Source organism: Mchenga conophoros, linkage group LG16, assembly GCF_057382185.1.
Source record: "Mchenga conophoros isolate Kocher_MC1m ecotype Shallow Benthic linkage group LG16, M_conophoros_male_GT1.1, whole genome shotgun sequence".
In the NCBI taxonomy this organism is placed as follows: domain Eukaryota; kingdom Metazoa; phylum Chordata; class Actinopteri; order Cichliformes; family Cichlidae; genus Mchenga; species Mchenga conophoros.
The window spans coordinates 39,670,859-39,689,808 of record NC_140541.1 but is presented as its reverse complement, the minus strand read 5'-3'; the positions used below and the strand labels follow the sequence as shown (position 1 = coordinate 39,689,808).

The following is an 18,950-nucleotide window of genomic DNA, read 5'->3' as shown; positions in this document are numbered from 1 at the left end:
AGCCCACCCTACCCCACCGCAGAGGAAACTGTACCCACCCCAACATTCAATCATCTCCCAGACTACACAAGACAACAGACACCCAGGTTAAGTTTATTCTCCACCTCTCCTATGTCTCTCCCCCACCTGCAGAGTGGACTCCTGCAAGGATGGAACAACCTCCCCACCAGTTGAAGAGCCCCCCAGTCAGGCCGATGCACAAGAGGCCCCCTGTGCCAGGGCTGAGCCCCCGTGCACCCACCCACTCACAACCTCGGTGACACACCGATGAGGACAAAAGCCCCCAAGGCCCAGCCAGAGCCCCAGCACAGAGGCGAAGCACCCCCGAACCCCAAACCTCCACGCCTGCCCTGGATCCACTCAGGGGCAGCCAGGCCAGTAACCTACGTCCACCAGTACAGACCATCCTCCAGCCCCGCTGCACGTAGCCACGAGGAGAACAACCTCTAAGAGCGACCAGAGCCACGTAACCAGGTTATGAACACAACCCCCGGGTTAAGCCCTCCAGGGATAACGTCTCTAGGGGTCCTCCAGGCGCCCTAAGCCCATCCCAACTCCACATCAACCACAGTAGCTAAGGCGGGACCAAACCACGACCCCCTACCCCCGCTAGGTGATGGAGCCGATCAAAGGAGCCCAGAGGGATTGATCTAATGTGGTGGCAGAGGCTATATCGAGACTAATGTGATCTATTAGAAGGTTTCTATATTGGCTAGAATTAAGATTATTTTTATTTTTCCAGTTCATGAGGACCGTTTTCTTGGCGATGCATAGGGCAGTAAAAACCATGTGGACTGTATTAGTTTCTGTAGTGACCTCATCCAATTTTCCCAACAAGCATACTAAAGGGGAGGTTGGAATTTTACATTTCAGACACTTTGATAAGTCTTCACATATCTCGTGCCAAAACTTCTGCACTGGTGGACAGAACCAAAGAGCGTGAATGTAATTGTCTGGTGTATTGCCTTGACAGTGTGAGCAGTTGTTGGAAGATGTAAAGCCCATCTTGAACATCCGATGATCTGTATAGTGCACTCTATGTAGTGTTTTGTATTGTATTAATTGCAGACTGGGATTTTTAATCAATTTAAAGGTTTTTAAGCAAATCTGAGACCAGAAGTTTTGGTCTAAGCTGACTGATAAATCTGCTTCCCACTTTGCAATAGGAAGGGATATTGATTCATCTAATTTAGAAAGTGTTCTGTATATTTTAGATAATAATTTGGGGGATTTAAGAGTAAGAAAATGTACCGCACTTGGTGGTGTTTGTAATTCAACTTGACTGAGGTTAAATTTCTTTTTTACTATGGATTTAATTTGTTGATATTCTAAAAATCTTTTCTTGTTGATCCCATATTGTGCAACTTGTTAGATTTGTATTGTTGATTGTCATTTATGCTTAGAAATATTTACTTATATATGCTTAGAGTTTTGTAATTAGTTGTAGATTGGTAGAGGTTTTGATCCTTGATAGTCTGCAAACTTTGTGTGTATTAGACAGCACTTTGGGAGCATGAGAGGTCATACCGTGTCTTATTGTTTTATGGTAGGATTAACGTAGCTACGTCTGTTCTAGTCTAAGTGCTCTTTGTTTAGATGAACTGCAGGACTTCCTCACCGTGTTATCTAGGATGAACCATCTAGGGTGAGGGGGAGGCTATCCTCTTCCTGACCAAGGATGTTTGACCCTTTGATCAGCAACACACACACACACACACACACACACACACACACACACAGGCAAGGTACTCTTTGTTTGTATGTAGACGTCGTATGTTAATGAACCTATGCATATTCATGTAACCTCAATAAAAGGACAGTGTATGGGGGAACGGACGAGACCAACTGGAGTCAAGCGGCTGTCCGGTTCTCTCCCGTGCACGAGTACCATGAAGAAGTTTGCCTACTTGTGTCTTGCTTGCAGTGTAATTATATTGTCTTAACGTTCCAGCGAATAGGTTTATGCTACAAACCTATCACAACTAGTCTGTCAAATGGAATAAATTCTGTTCCCTCTAATATATATTCTAAGTATTTAATTCGTTTACAACTCCATTCTGGGAAATTAATCATATTATTGTTTTGTAATATGTCAGGGTTATTCCAGATAGGTGTACGTTTGCATGGGATTAATGAAGACTCCGTTATTTTTAGAAACTCCCACCATGCTGTCAGAGAAAAGCTGATGTTGATACTTTTAAAGCATTCATGTCTTTTGATGTTTGAGCTAATAAATGGTAGGTCTGAAATCTCTAGATCATTGCATAGTGCCTGTTCAACATCTAAGAAGGTATGTTTTAACCATTCTGAGATGAACTGAAGCCTGTTGGCTAAGAAGTATTGGTGAAAATTAGGCAGATCTAATCCTCCTCTATCCTTGGTTCTTTGTAGCGTTTTTAAGCTGATACGTGGGGGTTTATCTTTCCAAAGGAATTTGGTTCAGATCTCTGGATTCATATATTTCCAATCTTGTGATGGTTTGTTAGGGATCATCAAAAATAAGTAATTTATTTTTGGCAAGATCATCATTTTTATAGTGGCGACCCTTCCCATGAGTGATATGAGTAAAGATTTCCATCTAGTCAGATCGCCTTCTACTTTCTTTAGAAGTGGGATGTGGTTTAATTTAGTTAAGTCTGAAAGCTTAGGAGAAACATTAATACCTAAATATTTAATATTTCCAGATTGTAGTGGGGCAGAGGAAGAATTATGGAAGGAGCAGTTAATGGGAAGAACTGTAGATTTTGGCCAGTTAATTGAATAATCTGAAACTCTTGAAAACCAGTTTATTAGAGTAATTACCTCAGAGAGGTTGGTTTGTGTGTTTTGCAGAAAAAGCAACACATCATCCGCATAGAGACTGATTTTATGTTCTATGTTCTTACATTTTATGCCCTTAATTGTAGCCTGTCTAAATGCTGCTGCTAGAGGTTCGATAAAAATTGCAAAAAGTGAAGGGGAGAGTGGGCATCCCTGTCTTGATGCCCCTCAGGAGACAGAAGCTGGAGGATGTCTGGTCATTTGTTCTGATACGAGCTGTTGGGGAATTGTATAATATTCTTATCCAGTTTATGAAAGAGTTTCCAAAACCAAATTTGTGTAAAGTTGCGAATAAAAATTTCCAGTTAACTCTGTCAAATGCTTTTTCTGCATCTAGAGATAATATTATGGTTTTGATGTTTTTATTGTATGAGCAGTCTATTAAATTAAGTAATCTACGAGTGTTTGTTGAGGAGTGCCGACCTTTTATGAAACCAGTTTGGTCAGGATGAATTAAGAGGGGGTTATTTTCTCTAATCTCTTTGAGAGAGTTTTGCAGATTATTTTAAGGTCTACATTTAAAAGAGAAATTGGACGATAGCTTGAGGGAAATAAAGGGTCTTTGCCTGGTTTTAGCAGGAGACTAATGTTCGCAGAATTCATATTTGGTGGTAGTCTGCCTAATATTAAAAACTTAGTAGTGACCGCCATTGTTGGAAACTGGAATTGGCTGGGCCGCGCTATGAATTCTGGGATATGGTGGGCCACGAAGGACACACCCGACCCATCCTTCAAATTTGGAGAAAAGGAGGACGCATTTGTCGGCTGCATTTGGAGGAGTCTACGAATCTGGACAGCCTTCGGCATGTCGGCCAACAAATGCGGCCTCAGGAGGATGTAGCCCATGAATTTGGATACCCCCAAAGTGTCACGGTAAAGTGGCAGTTCATGAGAGGCTGACTAAAAGTCTGTTTTATAAATGTTATTCTAGAATTTTTCCAGTGTTTTTTTAAGACTTGAATTTTATTAGATTTTTTACAAGAAACAGAAAAAAAAATAGAAGGGACATTCCACTCCTTAAGACAGTTAAAATAGCAAATGTGTTGAAGATGCGTACACCATCTCAACAAAAACAGAGTGCAAAATATAACATAAATAAATAACGATGCCAATAGTTCACATAAACCCGATTACAGCTGTTGTAATTAATCACGAGCTTAACTACTTAAGCCAGATACATCACTGACCTGTATATGAAAAATTTATCAGTTTAATCATCCGATCTCAAATTTTTCCAGTGTTTAAATAAATGATTAAGAAGTAAACGCTATTCCTGATGTCAGATAAACACTCAATTTTTCACTTTATTTGACAAGTTCAGAAACACGTGATGTTCGATGTCTTTACAACAACCTGTGAATCACTTCAGTATCACTTTGTTCTTACAGCACATTATGAACATAGTTATGATAAACACTTTCATTAGCAGCACGTAAACATTACCAATACATCAATAAACACTTACAAACAGATGTGCTTTAGTTTGCTTTCAATACTGAATAATGTTGAAGATGTAAAGTGACCACAAACACTGCAGAAAACATGATGTTCTGATTGGCTGACATCATGCCACTAACTTCCTGTTCACAACATCTGCCATCAGCTGATCGTGTCACTTTGAAGCTGTCATTCATCAGCCTCGCCGCTCTGTAAACTTACTACAGATTCACAACAACAACCACAACACTAACACACGCACAAACACACTGACACATGATCATTTCCAGCTGGGTGACAAAAGTAACATACACATTTTTCACTTTAAGCTAATAAATAAACAGTAAAATAAACTCCTTAAATTACATTTCAGTAATAAACACATTAAAAACACACAATCAATATCTGCAATCCAACACTGTCGTCAGGAAAACAAGTTTTAAATTCATTTTTAAAAAAAAGAAAAAAAGAAAAACTTTCGATCATGTTCCTGGAATTTCCTGAATTTTATTCCTCCAGCAGCGTCTTTTAAAGCTGCAATCATATTTATGGTTTAATATAACTCATATAATCAAAAGTTGTAACACTTTGAAATTTTTATTTCAAAATGAAAAAAAAAATGTGAGAAACATTTGTTTCATTAAAAAAAAAAGATTTGAGGTTTTTAATGCATCAACATAAACAAGGCTCTAGAGTGTGACATGCGACCTAACTTCTCAGTGGTGTGACTAAAAGAATCCTAGGTCGCACCGGTGCAACCAGTCATTCAAGTAAAGAAAACATCACACATTATGCCTGTATCGTGGTCTAAACCAATCAGAGATAGTGAGGGGCAGGAGCTCTCTGATTGGTCATGGTCCAGATGTAAGCCTGTGTGTGTACATTTGAAGGTGCAGGCAGATAGACAGAGGTGAGCAGCCTAGACCTGATAGAAGTGGCTGTAGTTGTGGGTAATGAGAAAAGATGAAAAGAACGATTGATAACTGTTTCGTTAAGGCCTGATCCCTCTGAAATTCATAGCGAGTGCTCTGACACGGAGCCATCAACCTCTCAGGTTATGTCTAACACTGGTTCAGAGACGGCATCAGATAATGAGCCACATACGATGGACTCAGAGCCCACTGACAGTAAAGGCGTAAAGTGTATACGTTGGGAAGAGAGCGGCTTGACCAGTTTCCCTGGCTAAGATACAGTAAAGCTGACAACATGACGCACTGCATTTACTGCAGTGAGTGTGGAGAAACTGTGGCCGGCAATACTGCATTTGTGACTGCAGCTAATACGTTTCAAAAAGAAACGCTGAAAAAGCAGTGCATTCAGAAAACACATTATATGCTGCGATAAATGCACTGGCTTCTCCCCACTGCCTTTCAGCGGCAGCAAACAGGTCGTCACAGGAGGCCGATGTGATGATTAAGTTTAACATTGCCTACGATATTCCCAAAGAAGATGTTCCGTTCACTAAGTTCAAGTCCAAAATAATTCTTCACAAGAAAAATGTCTTGAAGGTAAACCCCATGTACAGTAATGATGTCACGTGTGCCCGGGTTACAGGTGTCATCACAGACACATGGGGAAAAAGGGGGAAAAGGCCAGATTACAGGACATCTGAGGGCCATGTGACTGTAATGGGGGAGGGTCCATAAGATATAAAGCTGTTCAGATACTGAGATGTTCATTTTGAAGCCTGTCAGGCACTTTCAGGTCTTTGTAATTTACATTTTCTTTTTATTGAATATATCTTGAGATGTTTTAAGTTTAAATTTCAGCTCAGTGAAGCACTTTAAACAATTTTTTCAGTAACTTGTCTTTCTTGTAGAAATGTGCTCCAAACAAAGAACTTTGTGTTGACAGGTGGTGGTGCACCTAAGGAAAAAAAGTTAGGTGCACCAGGCAACTGTGGCAAAAAGTTAGTCTACAGCCCTGACTGATTTTAGTATCATTGTTATGTGTGTTTTTATTTGTGTGACCCCTCCCACCAGAGAATGTGGGTGTGGGTTTTTCTCTCTCCTCCCTCCCAGGGTCCTGTGTGGGTATATCTTGACAGCCGAGTTGTTTGCTTGGATTCCTGTTCCCAGACTGGACAACAAGCTGTGTGTTTCTGATGGTAACTTTTGAGTGTTCTCTGTGTGAAACTCCTGAGTCAAAAAGTTCATTAGTGAGTAAAGTGAGTGAACTTGTGTGTGTGGCGTTGTGAGACCTAATCAAGCTCTTTGTAAATAGTTATTAATAGTTTTGTAAATTAGACAACCTGGAGTATTCTTTCACTATATGTTAAACACGGCAGCAGCCTGATATGAATGAGAAGCCTTTTCTGTTGAAATCTGTTTTCTCTTGTTTGAGTAGGACCTTGGGTTAGAAATCTATCTGTTGTTTGACTTTCATATTGGGCAGGGAACATTAGGGACCTTTATTTTGGCGTGGCTCACTGCCGAAGTCAACAAACGGCTGCGTAGAGTTTAGACTGCTAAAAGTTTTTGTCCTTGGGTGGAGTTGGAATCAGGGAGCAGCATTTCCAGATTACCTAGGTTTGGAGAATAACACTTTTTAAAGATAATAAACTATTTTTTAATTTAATTTCAAACGAGGAATTCTGCACCTCTGTGAAAAATCTGTTTGCTTTAAATCTGAGAGTTGAATGTCTTAAACATGATGAGTAAACACTGACAGGTTTACAGACTCAGATTCAGACTCAGGTTTAGCTCACAGCTAAAGGCAACCAGATGCAGCGACCAGGCAGAACTGATCCGAGAGCATCCTTCCTCTCTTTCTCCACTGTGCTGTGTAATAAAGGCAACAGAGACCCCAAAATCTAAAAATGTCATTTAGTTAAAAAAAAAAAAAAAGAAGATACTAACTTTTCTTAGCGGTAATTCTTTGAAGATATTTGATTGTTTGAGAATAAAGAACAACAACAAAAATTCAGAAAACAGTCAGAGAGAGCACCTGCGTTAGGGTGGAATGTTTGTTAAGCTGGCAAGGCTGTTAAGGTGGATTGTTTAAGGTGGAATGGCTGTTAAGGCAGAACATTGTGGGGTGTGGTTCCAGTATAGGCAGAGTGGTGAAAACAGGAGAGTTCAAAGATCCACAGAAAAGGAAACTGATCCAGAGTCATCTGCTACCTGTGAAGAATGGGAGTGATTAAAAAAATGACGACTCAGAAAGAAGTTAACAAACTGACTGATTAAACAGTTAATTCAGGGTTTCAACATTAAATATTAAACATACTCTGACCCGGGAGAAAGAGTTTGTTCCTATTCAGTTTTCTCAGACTTTTTATCAGTGTAGATAAAATAATTATAGCGAGTGACTTTAATATCCATGTAGATATGTGCTCTCTTTCCCAGCACCCTGGCATAGACTTTCCTGGGAGGGCAAAGATGGGAACCACCAAAACAGCTCTACAGCATCCAGAGCCTTCAGGAACTTAGGCCAAACTTCTTCCACCCCAGGACTTCTGCAACCATGGAGTTGTTTAAGTGGCCTCACTCCCGGTGATTGACAATTCGCCCCCCCTTGTACACAGACTCTGCTTTTTCATACAGATGACATGTCAGTAGAATTAAAAAGGCTTTCAGCACGGCCTCTCCGAATTCCACCTAAACCCAGGTTTTTGCTTCGGCTACTGCCTGACCCATGGTCCTCTTGGCCTGTCGTTACCTATCCCCACCAGTGAAGTGACATTCCATGTCCCAATTGCTAGTCTCGATAGCCTGGGATTAGTCCATCAGGGTTTTCTAAAAACCTTAAAAACATGATATCTAACCAGATACTTTAAATGGCGTTACCTTGGCCTCCAATAACACTGTGAGGAATCCAATTAATCTTGGATTGATGTGATGGCAGCGTGCTACTTCGGCTCCTAAAACAGGTGCATTATTTTGTTTTTTGTTTGCTTTTCTATTGATTCTGCCCCCTATTACACAACATGTGTGTGAAAGATACAAAGACTCTCATACACCCGCTACGCTCTTCTGGAATATCAATGTGAGATTTAAAACTCTACCCGAAGATCCTCTAACAAAAGAATACAATACAACTTTATTTATAGAGCACATTTAAAAACCAATGGTATACCAAAGTGCTTCACATAAAAGACAGAAAATAAGACAGAAATATTATAAACATTATAGGACCATAACAAAATACCAAGTATGCTAACAGGTCAGTGTTACTAATACACAGGAATGGCATAAAATGCATATCAAGTAAAACATGTTAAAAGCACAAAACCACAAAAGATATGTATAAAAGGTAAAATAGAGTAAGTCTAGGGATCAGATGCAGGCATTAACAAGCAGGAAAGGCAAGGTTAAATAAATAGGTTTTTAACCGTGATTTAAATGATTGGATAGAGTCAGACGCGCAGATAACAATAGGAAGGTTATTCCATAAATGTGGTGCAGCCAAGGCAAACGCACGGTCTGTGTTGTTGATAATTTTAAAAGTAAGCAGCAGTATTTTAAATTGGATGCAGTATTTAATGGGTAGGCAGTGCAGGTCAGCTAGAACAGGGGTAATAGATTCAAACCTCCCAGTTCCAGAAGGTCACAAAGGCTTTTCCAGGTCCTTATGCAGAACATAATGCCTAGCCTTAGAAATGACACGCAGTTGGTAGAAACTAGATCTAACTACAGCGGACACTTGTTTATCAATTGCTAACAGTGTCAGAGAGGGAGCTGGCAAGGGAACCAAAGGCATCGTGAAATTGTCCGCGAGGAATATTACTATCAAATACAACGATTTCAGTTTTATTATCATTTAAGATATGTCACGGTCCTGGGTCTGTGACCCAGTGTTTTCTGTTCTGTATTGTTAATCTTTGATTTCTTGATGTATCTTTGTTTATTCTTACGTTTTGGTTCTGTGTATCCCCTCTATTGTAGTCAGGTCTGTGTTAAGCCCGCGTCTCTGAGTCTGTCTTTGCGTGTGTGAGTTTCCTGTTTTACTTTGAAGGTCTTTGTCTCATGTGAGGGTGTTCAATTTACGTCTCCCTGTCTCATCAGCTCTGATTTTTCCCATGTGTGTTCCTCTCCTGACTCCCATCCCTTGATTATTGCTGTGTGTATTTAAGCCCTGTGTGTTATCCTGCCTGTTGCCGGTTCGTCTGTGTTATCTCCCTACGTCATCCTATGTTTTTCTCTCCATGTCTCCCTGCATCTGGCTTCAGAGCCTTGACAAGATAAGAGAGTTTCCTAAGAGCCACTCTTTGACCTGACACATTCACTCTTGAAAGCAGTGCAGAGACAGAGCAGGATCATCAGCTAGTTCAATGTAGATCTGTATATCGTCAGCATAACAGTGAAAAGCGATATTGTATTTCTCAAAGATTGCACCTAGAGGGAGCATATACAGCGAGAAAAGAATAGGGCCCAGCACAGATCCTTGAGGCACTCCACAGCAGACAGGTGCAGCGGAGGAAGAGCAGGTGCCCAGGTTGACCGAGAAGGACCTATTGGAGAGCGACCGTGGCTCAGGGGGTTGGGAAGCACATCTGTAACCGGAAGGTTGCCGGTTCGATCCCCGGGCTCTCTGTCCTGGCCGTTGTGTTCTTGGGCAAGACACTTCGCCTACTGGTGTTGGCCAGAGGGGCCGATGGTGCGATATGGCAGCCTCGCTTCTGTCAGTCTGCCCCAGGGCAGCTGTGGCTACAACCGTAGCTTGCATCCACCAGTGTGTGAATGCGAGAGTGAATGAATAGTGGCATTGTAAAGTGCTTTGGGCTATACAGGGAGTGCAGAATTATTAGGCAAATGAGTATTTTGTCCACATCATCCTCTTCATGCATGTTGTCTTACTCCAAGCTGTATAGGCTCGAAAGCCTACTACCAATTAAGCATATTAGGTGATGTGCATCTCTGTAATGAGAAGGTCTAATGACATCAACACCCTATATCAGGTGTGCATAATTATTAGGCAACGTCCTTTCCTTTGGCAAAATGGGTCAAAAGAAGGACTTGACAGGCTCAGAAAAGTCAAAAATAGTGAGATATCTTGCAGAGGGATGCAGCAGTCTCATAATTGCAAAGCTTCTGAAGCGTGATCATCGAACAATCAAGCGTTTCATTCAAAATAGTCAACAGGGTCGCAAGAAGCGTGTGGAAAAACCAAGGCGCAAAATAACTGCCCATGAACTGAGAAAAGTCAAGCGTGCAGCTGCCAAGATGCCACTTGCCACCAGTTTGGCCATATTTCAGAGCTGCAACATCACTTGAGTGCCCAAAAGCACAAGGTGTGCAATACTCAGAGACATGGCCAAGGTAAGAAAGGCTGAAAGACGACCACCACTGAACAAGACACACAAGCTGAAACGTCAAGACTGGGCCAAGAAACATCTCAAGACTGGTTTTTCTAAGGTTTTATGAACTGATGAAATGAGAGTGAGTCTTGATGGGCCAGATGGATGGGCCCGTGGCTGGATTGGTAAAGGGCAGAGAGCTCCAGTCCGACTCAGACGCCAGCAAGGTGGAGGTGGAGTACTGGTTTGGGCTGGTATCATCAAAGATGAGCTTGTGGGGCCTTTTTGGGTTGAGGATTGAGTCAAGCTCAACTCCCAGTCCTACTGCCAGTTTCTGGAAGACACCTTCTTCAAGCAGTGGTACAGGAAGAAGTCTGCATCCTTCAAGAAAAACATGATTTTCATGCAGGACAATGCTCCATCACACGCGTCCAAGTACTCCACAGCGTGGCTGGCAAGAAAGGGTATAAAAGAAGAAAAACTAATGACATGGCCTCCTTGTTCACCTGATCTGAACCCCATTGAGAACCTGTGGTCCATCATCAAATGTGAGATTTACAAGGAGGGAAAACAGTACACCTCTCTGAACAGTGTCTGGGAGGCTGTGGTTGCTGCTGCACACAATGTTGATGGTGAACAGATCAAAACACTGACAGAATCCATGGATGGCAGGCTTTTGAGTGTCCTTGCAAAGAAAGGTGGCTATATTGGTCGCTGATTTGTTTTTGTTTTGTTTTTGAATGTCAGAAATGTATATTTGTGAATGTGGAGATGTTATATTGGTTTCACTGGTAAAAATAAGTAATTGAAATGGGTATATATTTGTTTTTTGTTAAGTTGCCTAATAATTCTGCACAGTAATAGTCACCTGCACACACAGATATCCCCCTAAAATAGCTAAAACTAAAAACAAACTAAAAACTACTTCCAAAAACATTCAGCTTTGATATTAATGAGTTTTTTGGGTTCATTGAAAACATGGTTGTTGTTCAATAATAAAATTATTCCTCAAAAATACAACTTGCCTAATAATTCTGCACTCCCTGTATAAATCCAATCCATTATTATTATGCTCAAGCCTCGCTAACAACATGCTGTGATCGACCATTTCAAATGCCGAGGATAAATCCAATAGAACTAGGACCGCAGCGCATCCAGTATCAGCAATTAGAAGATCATTTAGGACTCTAAGCAAAGCTGTTTCGGTGCTATGACGTGGTTTAAAGGCAGACTGGAATTTATCAATAATGTCATTCGCATCCAAATACGACAGGAGTTGTGAAAAAACTATCCTCTCGAGAATTTTAGACAGGAATGGGAGCTCGGCCTGCAATTAACATAATCATTATAATCAAGGTTCCTTTTTTTAAGACCAGGCTGGACTACGGCATGTTTAAAAGCTGATGGGTCGATATACTATACCTATACTATGCAAGATGGGAGGATATATATAGGATTAGTATTATTCAGTTGCTCAACTAATCGCTTAAGAGTAAGGAGTGACACGGGCTCAAACTGATGGAAGGTTGATGAACAACCAGGAGAAGAAACAGGGCTCGACACTAAAGGAAGCGAGGACTTAAGAGAAGAAACTTTATCTCCGGAGGAGGGGAGAAAGCGTAGACTATCCTGGCCAGCATTTGGATAATCCGTAGCCCTTGCTTTAAGGTAAGCCTTGAGGCGGACGCGAAGAACACTCCTATTACCCCGTTTCCTGTAACGTTTCTTGTGCAGGTTGGGAAGGGGTAGGCAGGAAATACTGGTGGAGTCTAGCCGTAACAGGGTGGCGTCACCCAGGTTCAGTGTTGGGAAGGTTACTTTTAAAATGTATTCCACTACAGATTACAGAATACATGCCCCAAAATGTATTTTGTAATGTATTCTATTACGTTACTCAATGAGAGTAACATATTCTGAATACTTTGGATTTCTTAATATATTATCATGCTTTTTACAACTACATGAATGTACTATTGCTGTGTGATTTATTACTGTTACTGAAGGTCCGCGGCTCCAAACCGTAGTAAAGGGACCTCTGACTAATACGTCGGGTTCCGTGTTGGGCTCGTAGCCGAAAAATAGCTTTACTTTGTTCTCTGGGTCAAGTTTTAGACAGAGAGAGGCGTTGAAAGGCTGCTCCAACGGAACTTATTGTTTCGGAGGAAAACGCGAACAGTGTACAGTTAAGTCTTAATAGCTTACTTACAACTGGGCTCGTCAGGCTCTCTGTTTGGCTGCAGTGGTTATTATTATATGCTATATATGCTATAATAATATGTGCTTCCAGCTCCTGTTTCTGCTCGATGACAACTCGTACTTTTCTACTCTCCTTTTTCTCCCTCCTCGCGCTCACAGACACATAACGTGTATAGCAGTCCATTCTCCCTGCAGCACGGACTACACTGCCCATGAGGCTACATTATTTAGGGCGATGCCTGTAGCATTCTGCCTATTAGCTTAGCACAACAACAAAAAGGTGCTCTCTCACCCAGGAAACACAGAGAGAGCGTTACCCTGTAACCATGGCAACCGTAACGCTGCCGCCTGGAACAACAAAACAAACAAAACCCAAACAGTCCTGACCCGCGATAATATGAAACAGGAAAATACCCTTGTGTAATCCATTTATTTCAACAAAGTAACTGTATTCTAAATACCACCTTTTTAAACGGTAACTGTAACGGATACAGTTACTCATATTTTGTATTTTAAATACGTAACGCGGTAAATGTATTCCGTTACTCCCCAACACTGCCCAGGTTCCAATATGGATCCGAGCAATGCGAGTAAGAGAATTGGAGATTTAAAAGCGTTTGTCTGTCGTCCATTACTGTATATAGTAACTATTAAGTCTAATATACCCTAGTAAGCTATAGTACTTTTTCCTTAGGGAACCATCTGTGCAGTCTGCAGTTCTGTTGAAGAAAGATGATGAATCTATTTAATTACTCTTCAAAATTAATTTATTTCTGTGTATTTTTTTTCCACACTGCATCAAATTAAAGTTGATTACGTCGATTAAGCATCATGAGGTGGAGGGTGGTTCCCTATTTTTTGGGGTTTTTTGCTGGGAGTTTTAGAACCCTATTAGTTAGGTTGCTTACTCTTTAAAACACCAGAACAGGGAGGATGGAGCAGGTTTAAGTTTATTAGATTGATCAGTTTTGCTGAACTATGAAATATTTTGGGTGCAGTGCATTTTTTGCATAAAGGTATAACAGAATAGCTTTAGTGTTTTTTTTAACTTGAGTATGAACTTATACAAAAAGCAGCAAGATATTAAAAAAAGTTTTATTGATTAAAAAACACACTATATCGGATTCATATCGGTATTGGCAGATATCCAAATTTATGATATCGGTATCGTGCCATCTCTAATTGCAACATGGCATTTGGGTCTTCTAACTAAAATAGGAAAATAGGAACATAAACAGTGGCATCTACGCCAGGCCTGGCCCACATCTGGATGACATACCACTTACCATGCCAGAAGTCAACCAGCAGGCCCGGCTTGATACCAGATCCGGGCCAGACCTGCTTGCTATGTGGGTGTTGGCTGCTGGGGGATTCCCATGATGCACTGGGTGTTTCTTCTTCAGTCAGCTTTTTCACTCACTATGTGTTTATACACCTCTCTGCATTTAATCATTAGTTATTATTAATCTCTGGCTCTCTCCCACAGCATGTCTTTTATCCTGTTTTCCTCCACTCAAATATACAGTAGAAAAGCTCCCAAGCATTTTATTTAATGAGCTGTAATAAAACAGATCAGTTTGACAAGCAGTGCTGACAGAAATAAAGTTGTGGCTGAAGCTTTGTAGTTGTGTGCCATGGTTTCTGAGGTGTGACTCACCTGGAGCCTACTTGCTGCTGCTGTTCTGGTGGAGATGTTGCTGAGGTTGGTGTCGGGGGGGTTGGTGTTGTGGGCTGGACCCTGCACCCCCTCCTCTGATGGTAGGTCGGATAGCATGGGAGAAGGACGGATTCTGATGGTGCTGATGACCGGCTCTTATTGGCTTGGCTATATGAATGCAGGTAACAGGTGAGTTTAGGTAAAGACAAACAGCCTATCACATCACATATCAGACTTGGCTTGTTTTAAGTTATCTTCTCACCAATCTGAGCCGAGTGTCCTTTCCTGAACAGGTTTTTGGACCGCACAGCCTCTTTGATGCGGTCAACTTCCTGTTGGTAGCGTTTGCGATCCCTCACGGCTGACTCTTTTGCATTTTTCAGAGCAGTTTCCAGAGCTTTCACTCGCTCCGCTGTAGCCCGGAGACGCTTCTCCAATTTGGGCAGCTCACAGCGGAGCTCAGCGTTATCCCGAACCAGCTGGAGGAAACAGCTACTGTCAGTTATGTGACTTGAAAGCGTGTTTGTTTATCCACCTTGAGGAATCCCCAGTAAAACACTTCTTTCTTTAATTATTATTTATTAAAGCAGGCGATGAATGATTACATGTTATCATGTACATGGATCCCCTTTGTTCAGAAGACCACAGGCTGTAAAGTTGCAGATCAGAGTTCCTCAACTTATCAGTATACAAAGTTTTATATGAGACTGTGCATCTATCTGATTGATTAAAATTGATGGGGAGAAATCATAGTTTACACTTAATTCTCCCATCGTCGGTGCCTCGGGCTGGTCCCAGCTTCTCAGCAATCTGCCTTGTCCAATCCAGGGGAGCAGCACCTACAAACTCTGCTAAACATGTACTAAGTGCTTTTCCCTATTCACTCACCTTTCACCTAACAGCCTGTTGTCTTAGTGACCGTGAAAGCAACCCTGACTGAGACGCCAGATGTTGTTTTGTCTCAAGCGGTCCCTAGTGGAGTGTTGGGCAAGTTAATTTGAAAAAGTAATTAATTACAGTTACTAGTTACTTCTTCAAAAAAGTAACTGAGTTAGTAACTGAGTTACAAGATTCTAAAAGTAATTAATTACTTGGAAAGTAACTATTCTGTTACTTTAAAAAAAAGTGTTTAACCCTCCGGGGTCCAGGGTATAATTGGCCATTTTTAACTACTTTTGATGTTTCCTCCACATCTCACCTTTAAAAACTATTTACTTTGCCTTGTTTGGTATCATCCTTTTCAGCACAACCTCACGTGTCTGAATTTACAGTTACGTTTTCATTTTGACATACTGTATTAACACAATTGATCTAAAATCAGACAAAAAACATAAAATCCGAGTAGAAAAAGTTATATTTTTTACTGTAACAACCACAAACATGTTTAATGAATCATATTTCATAACTTTAAATGCAAATATAAATCGTCAATTTTAAAATCATATGCACAAGTTTTCCAAACAACAAAGTTATTTGCATCCATTTACCTTTTACCTTTTTTAAATAACCATTTCAAACTGTTTACAGAACAATCAGCCATTCCTGAATAAGATGCCACAAATTATTTGTGCCACTCCAAAAAAATAATTTCTGTCCACTATAAAGGAAACATCACAGCCTGATACCTGCAGGTCTGACAGCAGCAGGTGTATCACTCCTGTTTCTACCTGGAGACAGCAGTCGCCTCATTGTTCTGACACACAACACAAAACTATCCACAACACACTAACTACACAAGACAACACACTAACTACACACTCCAAACACGCTAAACGTCACAAATCTCTCACATCTCAAAACTCGCTCTCTCTCTCTCTCTTGCCGCCACTCCTAAAACTTCCCCTGTTTTGGGGTTTTTTTGGGGGGGGGGGTTTGCTCATAAGCAGAGAGTGCTTGCTGCGCTGTCCTTAGACAGTGAATGTGAAGAAACTATTGAGGAAAAAACACGCGTATATATTGTTTATCATGAGTCTGGTTTTATGTGGCCTATCAACACAATTTAAAAACTGGTATATACAGAGGTGGGTAGGGTTAGGGTTAGGGTTAACCCTAACCCTATTTACTCAGTTACATTTAATTAAGTTTTTGAAAAAAAATTTACTTTTAAAGTACCTTTCTTGCACGATACGTTTTACTTTTACTTGAGTACATTTGTGAAGAAGAAACGGTACTTTTACTCCGCTACATTTGCAAAATTCGACTCGTTACTTTTTAAAAAAATAATTAGTTTAACCCATTAGATAACATGCCGCCAGTGGAGTTTCCGGTAACTTTTTTATCAATCAGATGTGGCCATTCAGTCAGTGTTGCCAACTTAGTGACTTTGTCGCTATATTTAGCGGGTTTTCAGAGCCCCTTAGCGACTTTTTTTCTAAAAAGCGACTAGCGACAAATCTGGCAACTTTTTCTGGTGTTATTGGAGACTTATTTATGACAACTTTTTGACGTGAAAGGGCGTGTTGCTCTTACTCTCAACAAGCAGCGGGTGCTGCCGTGGGCACCTCACCCGTGCTAAAGCGCTCACGGGCGGAGGATAGTCCTCCCCCAGCTGCAGGAGATGTTCACACCTATGCGTCCAAACTGCAAATGAATCGCGCATGAGCGAAGCCGCTGCTTCCTCACTGACTGTAACGCAGTTCTTCTTTTACTGTTATGCTGTTTTGTGGATCACAAGGTTTAAAACTACTTATAAACACACATACACACACACACATAAAGTAACTCCACCAGAGCGCCTATTTCGGGTCACTTTTGCCGGTCGAAGCCCGGATAAAGGAACAGGGTTGGAATTGTGACATTAAAAAAAATTGCTAAAAGAAATTTAATTTGTAGTTCTAAATAAATTCTAAATGCATTTAGGACGTTTTTTGCTCACTTTGTGTCTCTTCCATGATGTTATTTCTCTCTCCAACAGCGTAGGTTACAATTATATTAGCATGACCAATTATGCAAATTAGGTGATGACGTCATTTAGCGACCTCTAGCGACTTTTAGGACAGCCAATAGCGATTTTCCTTGCTGAGGAGTTGACATGACCAGTCATGACCAGTTTGAAACTGTGGCGGGCAGAGCGGCCCAAGCGTTTCAAAGTAGCGGACACACAGAAAGAAGAAACATGAAAACATGGCAGAGCCAGTCGTCTACGCTACAGCTGAAGAGGATGAACAGCATTTTCCTCATATACAAAGAATGTTTCTCTTAAAAGCAGCACAAAAGAACAGCTATGTCTTCAGCGTCGGTGTCTTCAGTGAGAGCCAAAACAAACTAACTTTTCAGCGTGAAAAAAACTCAGCTCGTGTAACCTGAGGAAACGGTAAGTTTTCTCTAAATATCTTTTTAGCTGTGGTTAGCTGGATGTCAGTCTTATGTTACAGCAGCTGTGTCGAGCTCAAGCTGCGAGTCATATTTTCGGCGCTACGTTGTAGAGAGACAAGTTTGTGGGTGTTTTGTGCAGCTTCAGCTGTCTTTTTAACTGCTCACTGGTCAGCTAGCGTGAGCTATAAGCTAACAGCTAGCCTGTTTAATGACGCTAGAGTTCCACGCACATGCAAACAGCTCGTCTCTACTGCTTTAACTGTTAAAACAGAAGGCAATACTGCAGCTGACAGGGTTTATTATGTGAAGCAGCAGCTTGTTTAGTTTAAACAGTCTGCATTAAGCTGGGCAAACACTGTGCGATTTTTTCCCGTCGCATTATTCAGCTCCTGCTCAAACTGTACAATTGAATTGCAGGGGTTAGAAGTTCATAGGTCACGATGTAGGGTCTCACACGGCCTGATGCTCTGATGCGACCTGAGTGCTCAAACTGTGCGTCCATAACATGAAGCTTATCATACAAAATCTGTCTCTCGCTCTCCCTCTCTCCGTCTTACAGACACACACACACACACACACACACACACACACACCACTGTCAACTTTGCTAAATTACTAATGAAAAACATTGACCAGGCAACTGTGATTGAGCAGCAATGTCCATCCAACTCTTTTCATGGTTGTTGTAGTCGTCACAATTTTGTGAGGTCACATTGAAAAGCCTTGGATACGGAAGCGTAGAGCTGCCACCCAGCCAAAAGAAAAATAGAAAAGTATATTGTTCTAACAATATACCTTTCACGTTTGAACAATATAATATCACGTTATTACAAAATACATAATTATCACGTTCGTACAATATAAATATTATATAGGCTACATCGCAGCTCCAGTCACGCTTCCATCACCGTCTTTCGTCTTTTCCCAGAGTAACAGCCAAACAGGAGGATCTATTGGCTAGCACTGCTTAGCCTTGCACGCATTCTTATTTTAAACTTAATCTGGAATTCATTGCAAACTGTTTGTGCGGGATATGAATGACAGGATTTTGTTTTTCAACAAGAGTTAGTAAAAAACATCTCCAAAAATTAATATAAAGTTTACAGCATATCTTGTCACTGGAAATTGTTTGCACTGTTTATATGTTTATATTATTTACTGTAGGTATTGGTGAAAAAAAGCTTTATGTTGTGAAAAACTGAAATCTGGAAAAAATTTTGTTGATGTTTTTACATATATTCCTGTTGAAAATACTAAAATTTGTATATTTATTTTTGTTTGTCTGAT

The 18,950-nt window shown here is 40.9% G+C and overlaps 1 protein-coding gene across 2 annotated transcripts in view; it reads right to left on the bottom strand.

The window, feature by feature from the left end:
* LOC146557345 (kinesin heavy chain-like) overlaps positions 1-18,950 on the bottom strand; it is a 62,007-nt gene that overhangs the window by 5,529 nt on the left and 37,528 nt on the right. Inside the window, exons 24-26 of one of the 2 annotated variants that reach the window (XM_085249821.1) lie at positions 14,611-14,827; positions 14,349-14,516; positions 4,100-7,379 (exon numbers count right to left, since the gene is read on the bottom strand). In XM_085249821.1, the coding sequence (XP_085105947.1) occupies positions 14,356-14,516; positions 14,611-14,827 (378 nt within the window). In that variant the 3' untranslated portion in view covers positions 4,100-7,379; positions 14,349-14,355. Of the gene's footprint in view, positions 1-4,099; positions 7,380-14,348; positions 14,517-14,610; positions 14,828-18,950 lie in introns of those variants that run through there. The other variant, XM_085249822.1, reaches the window with a different exon arrangement.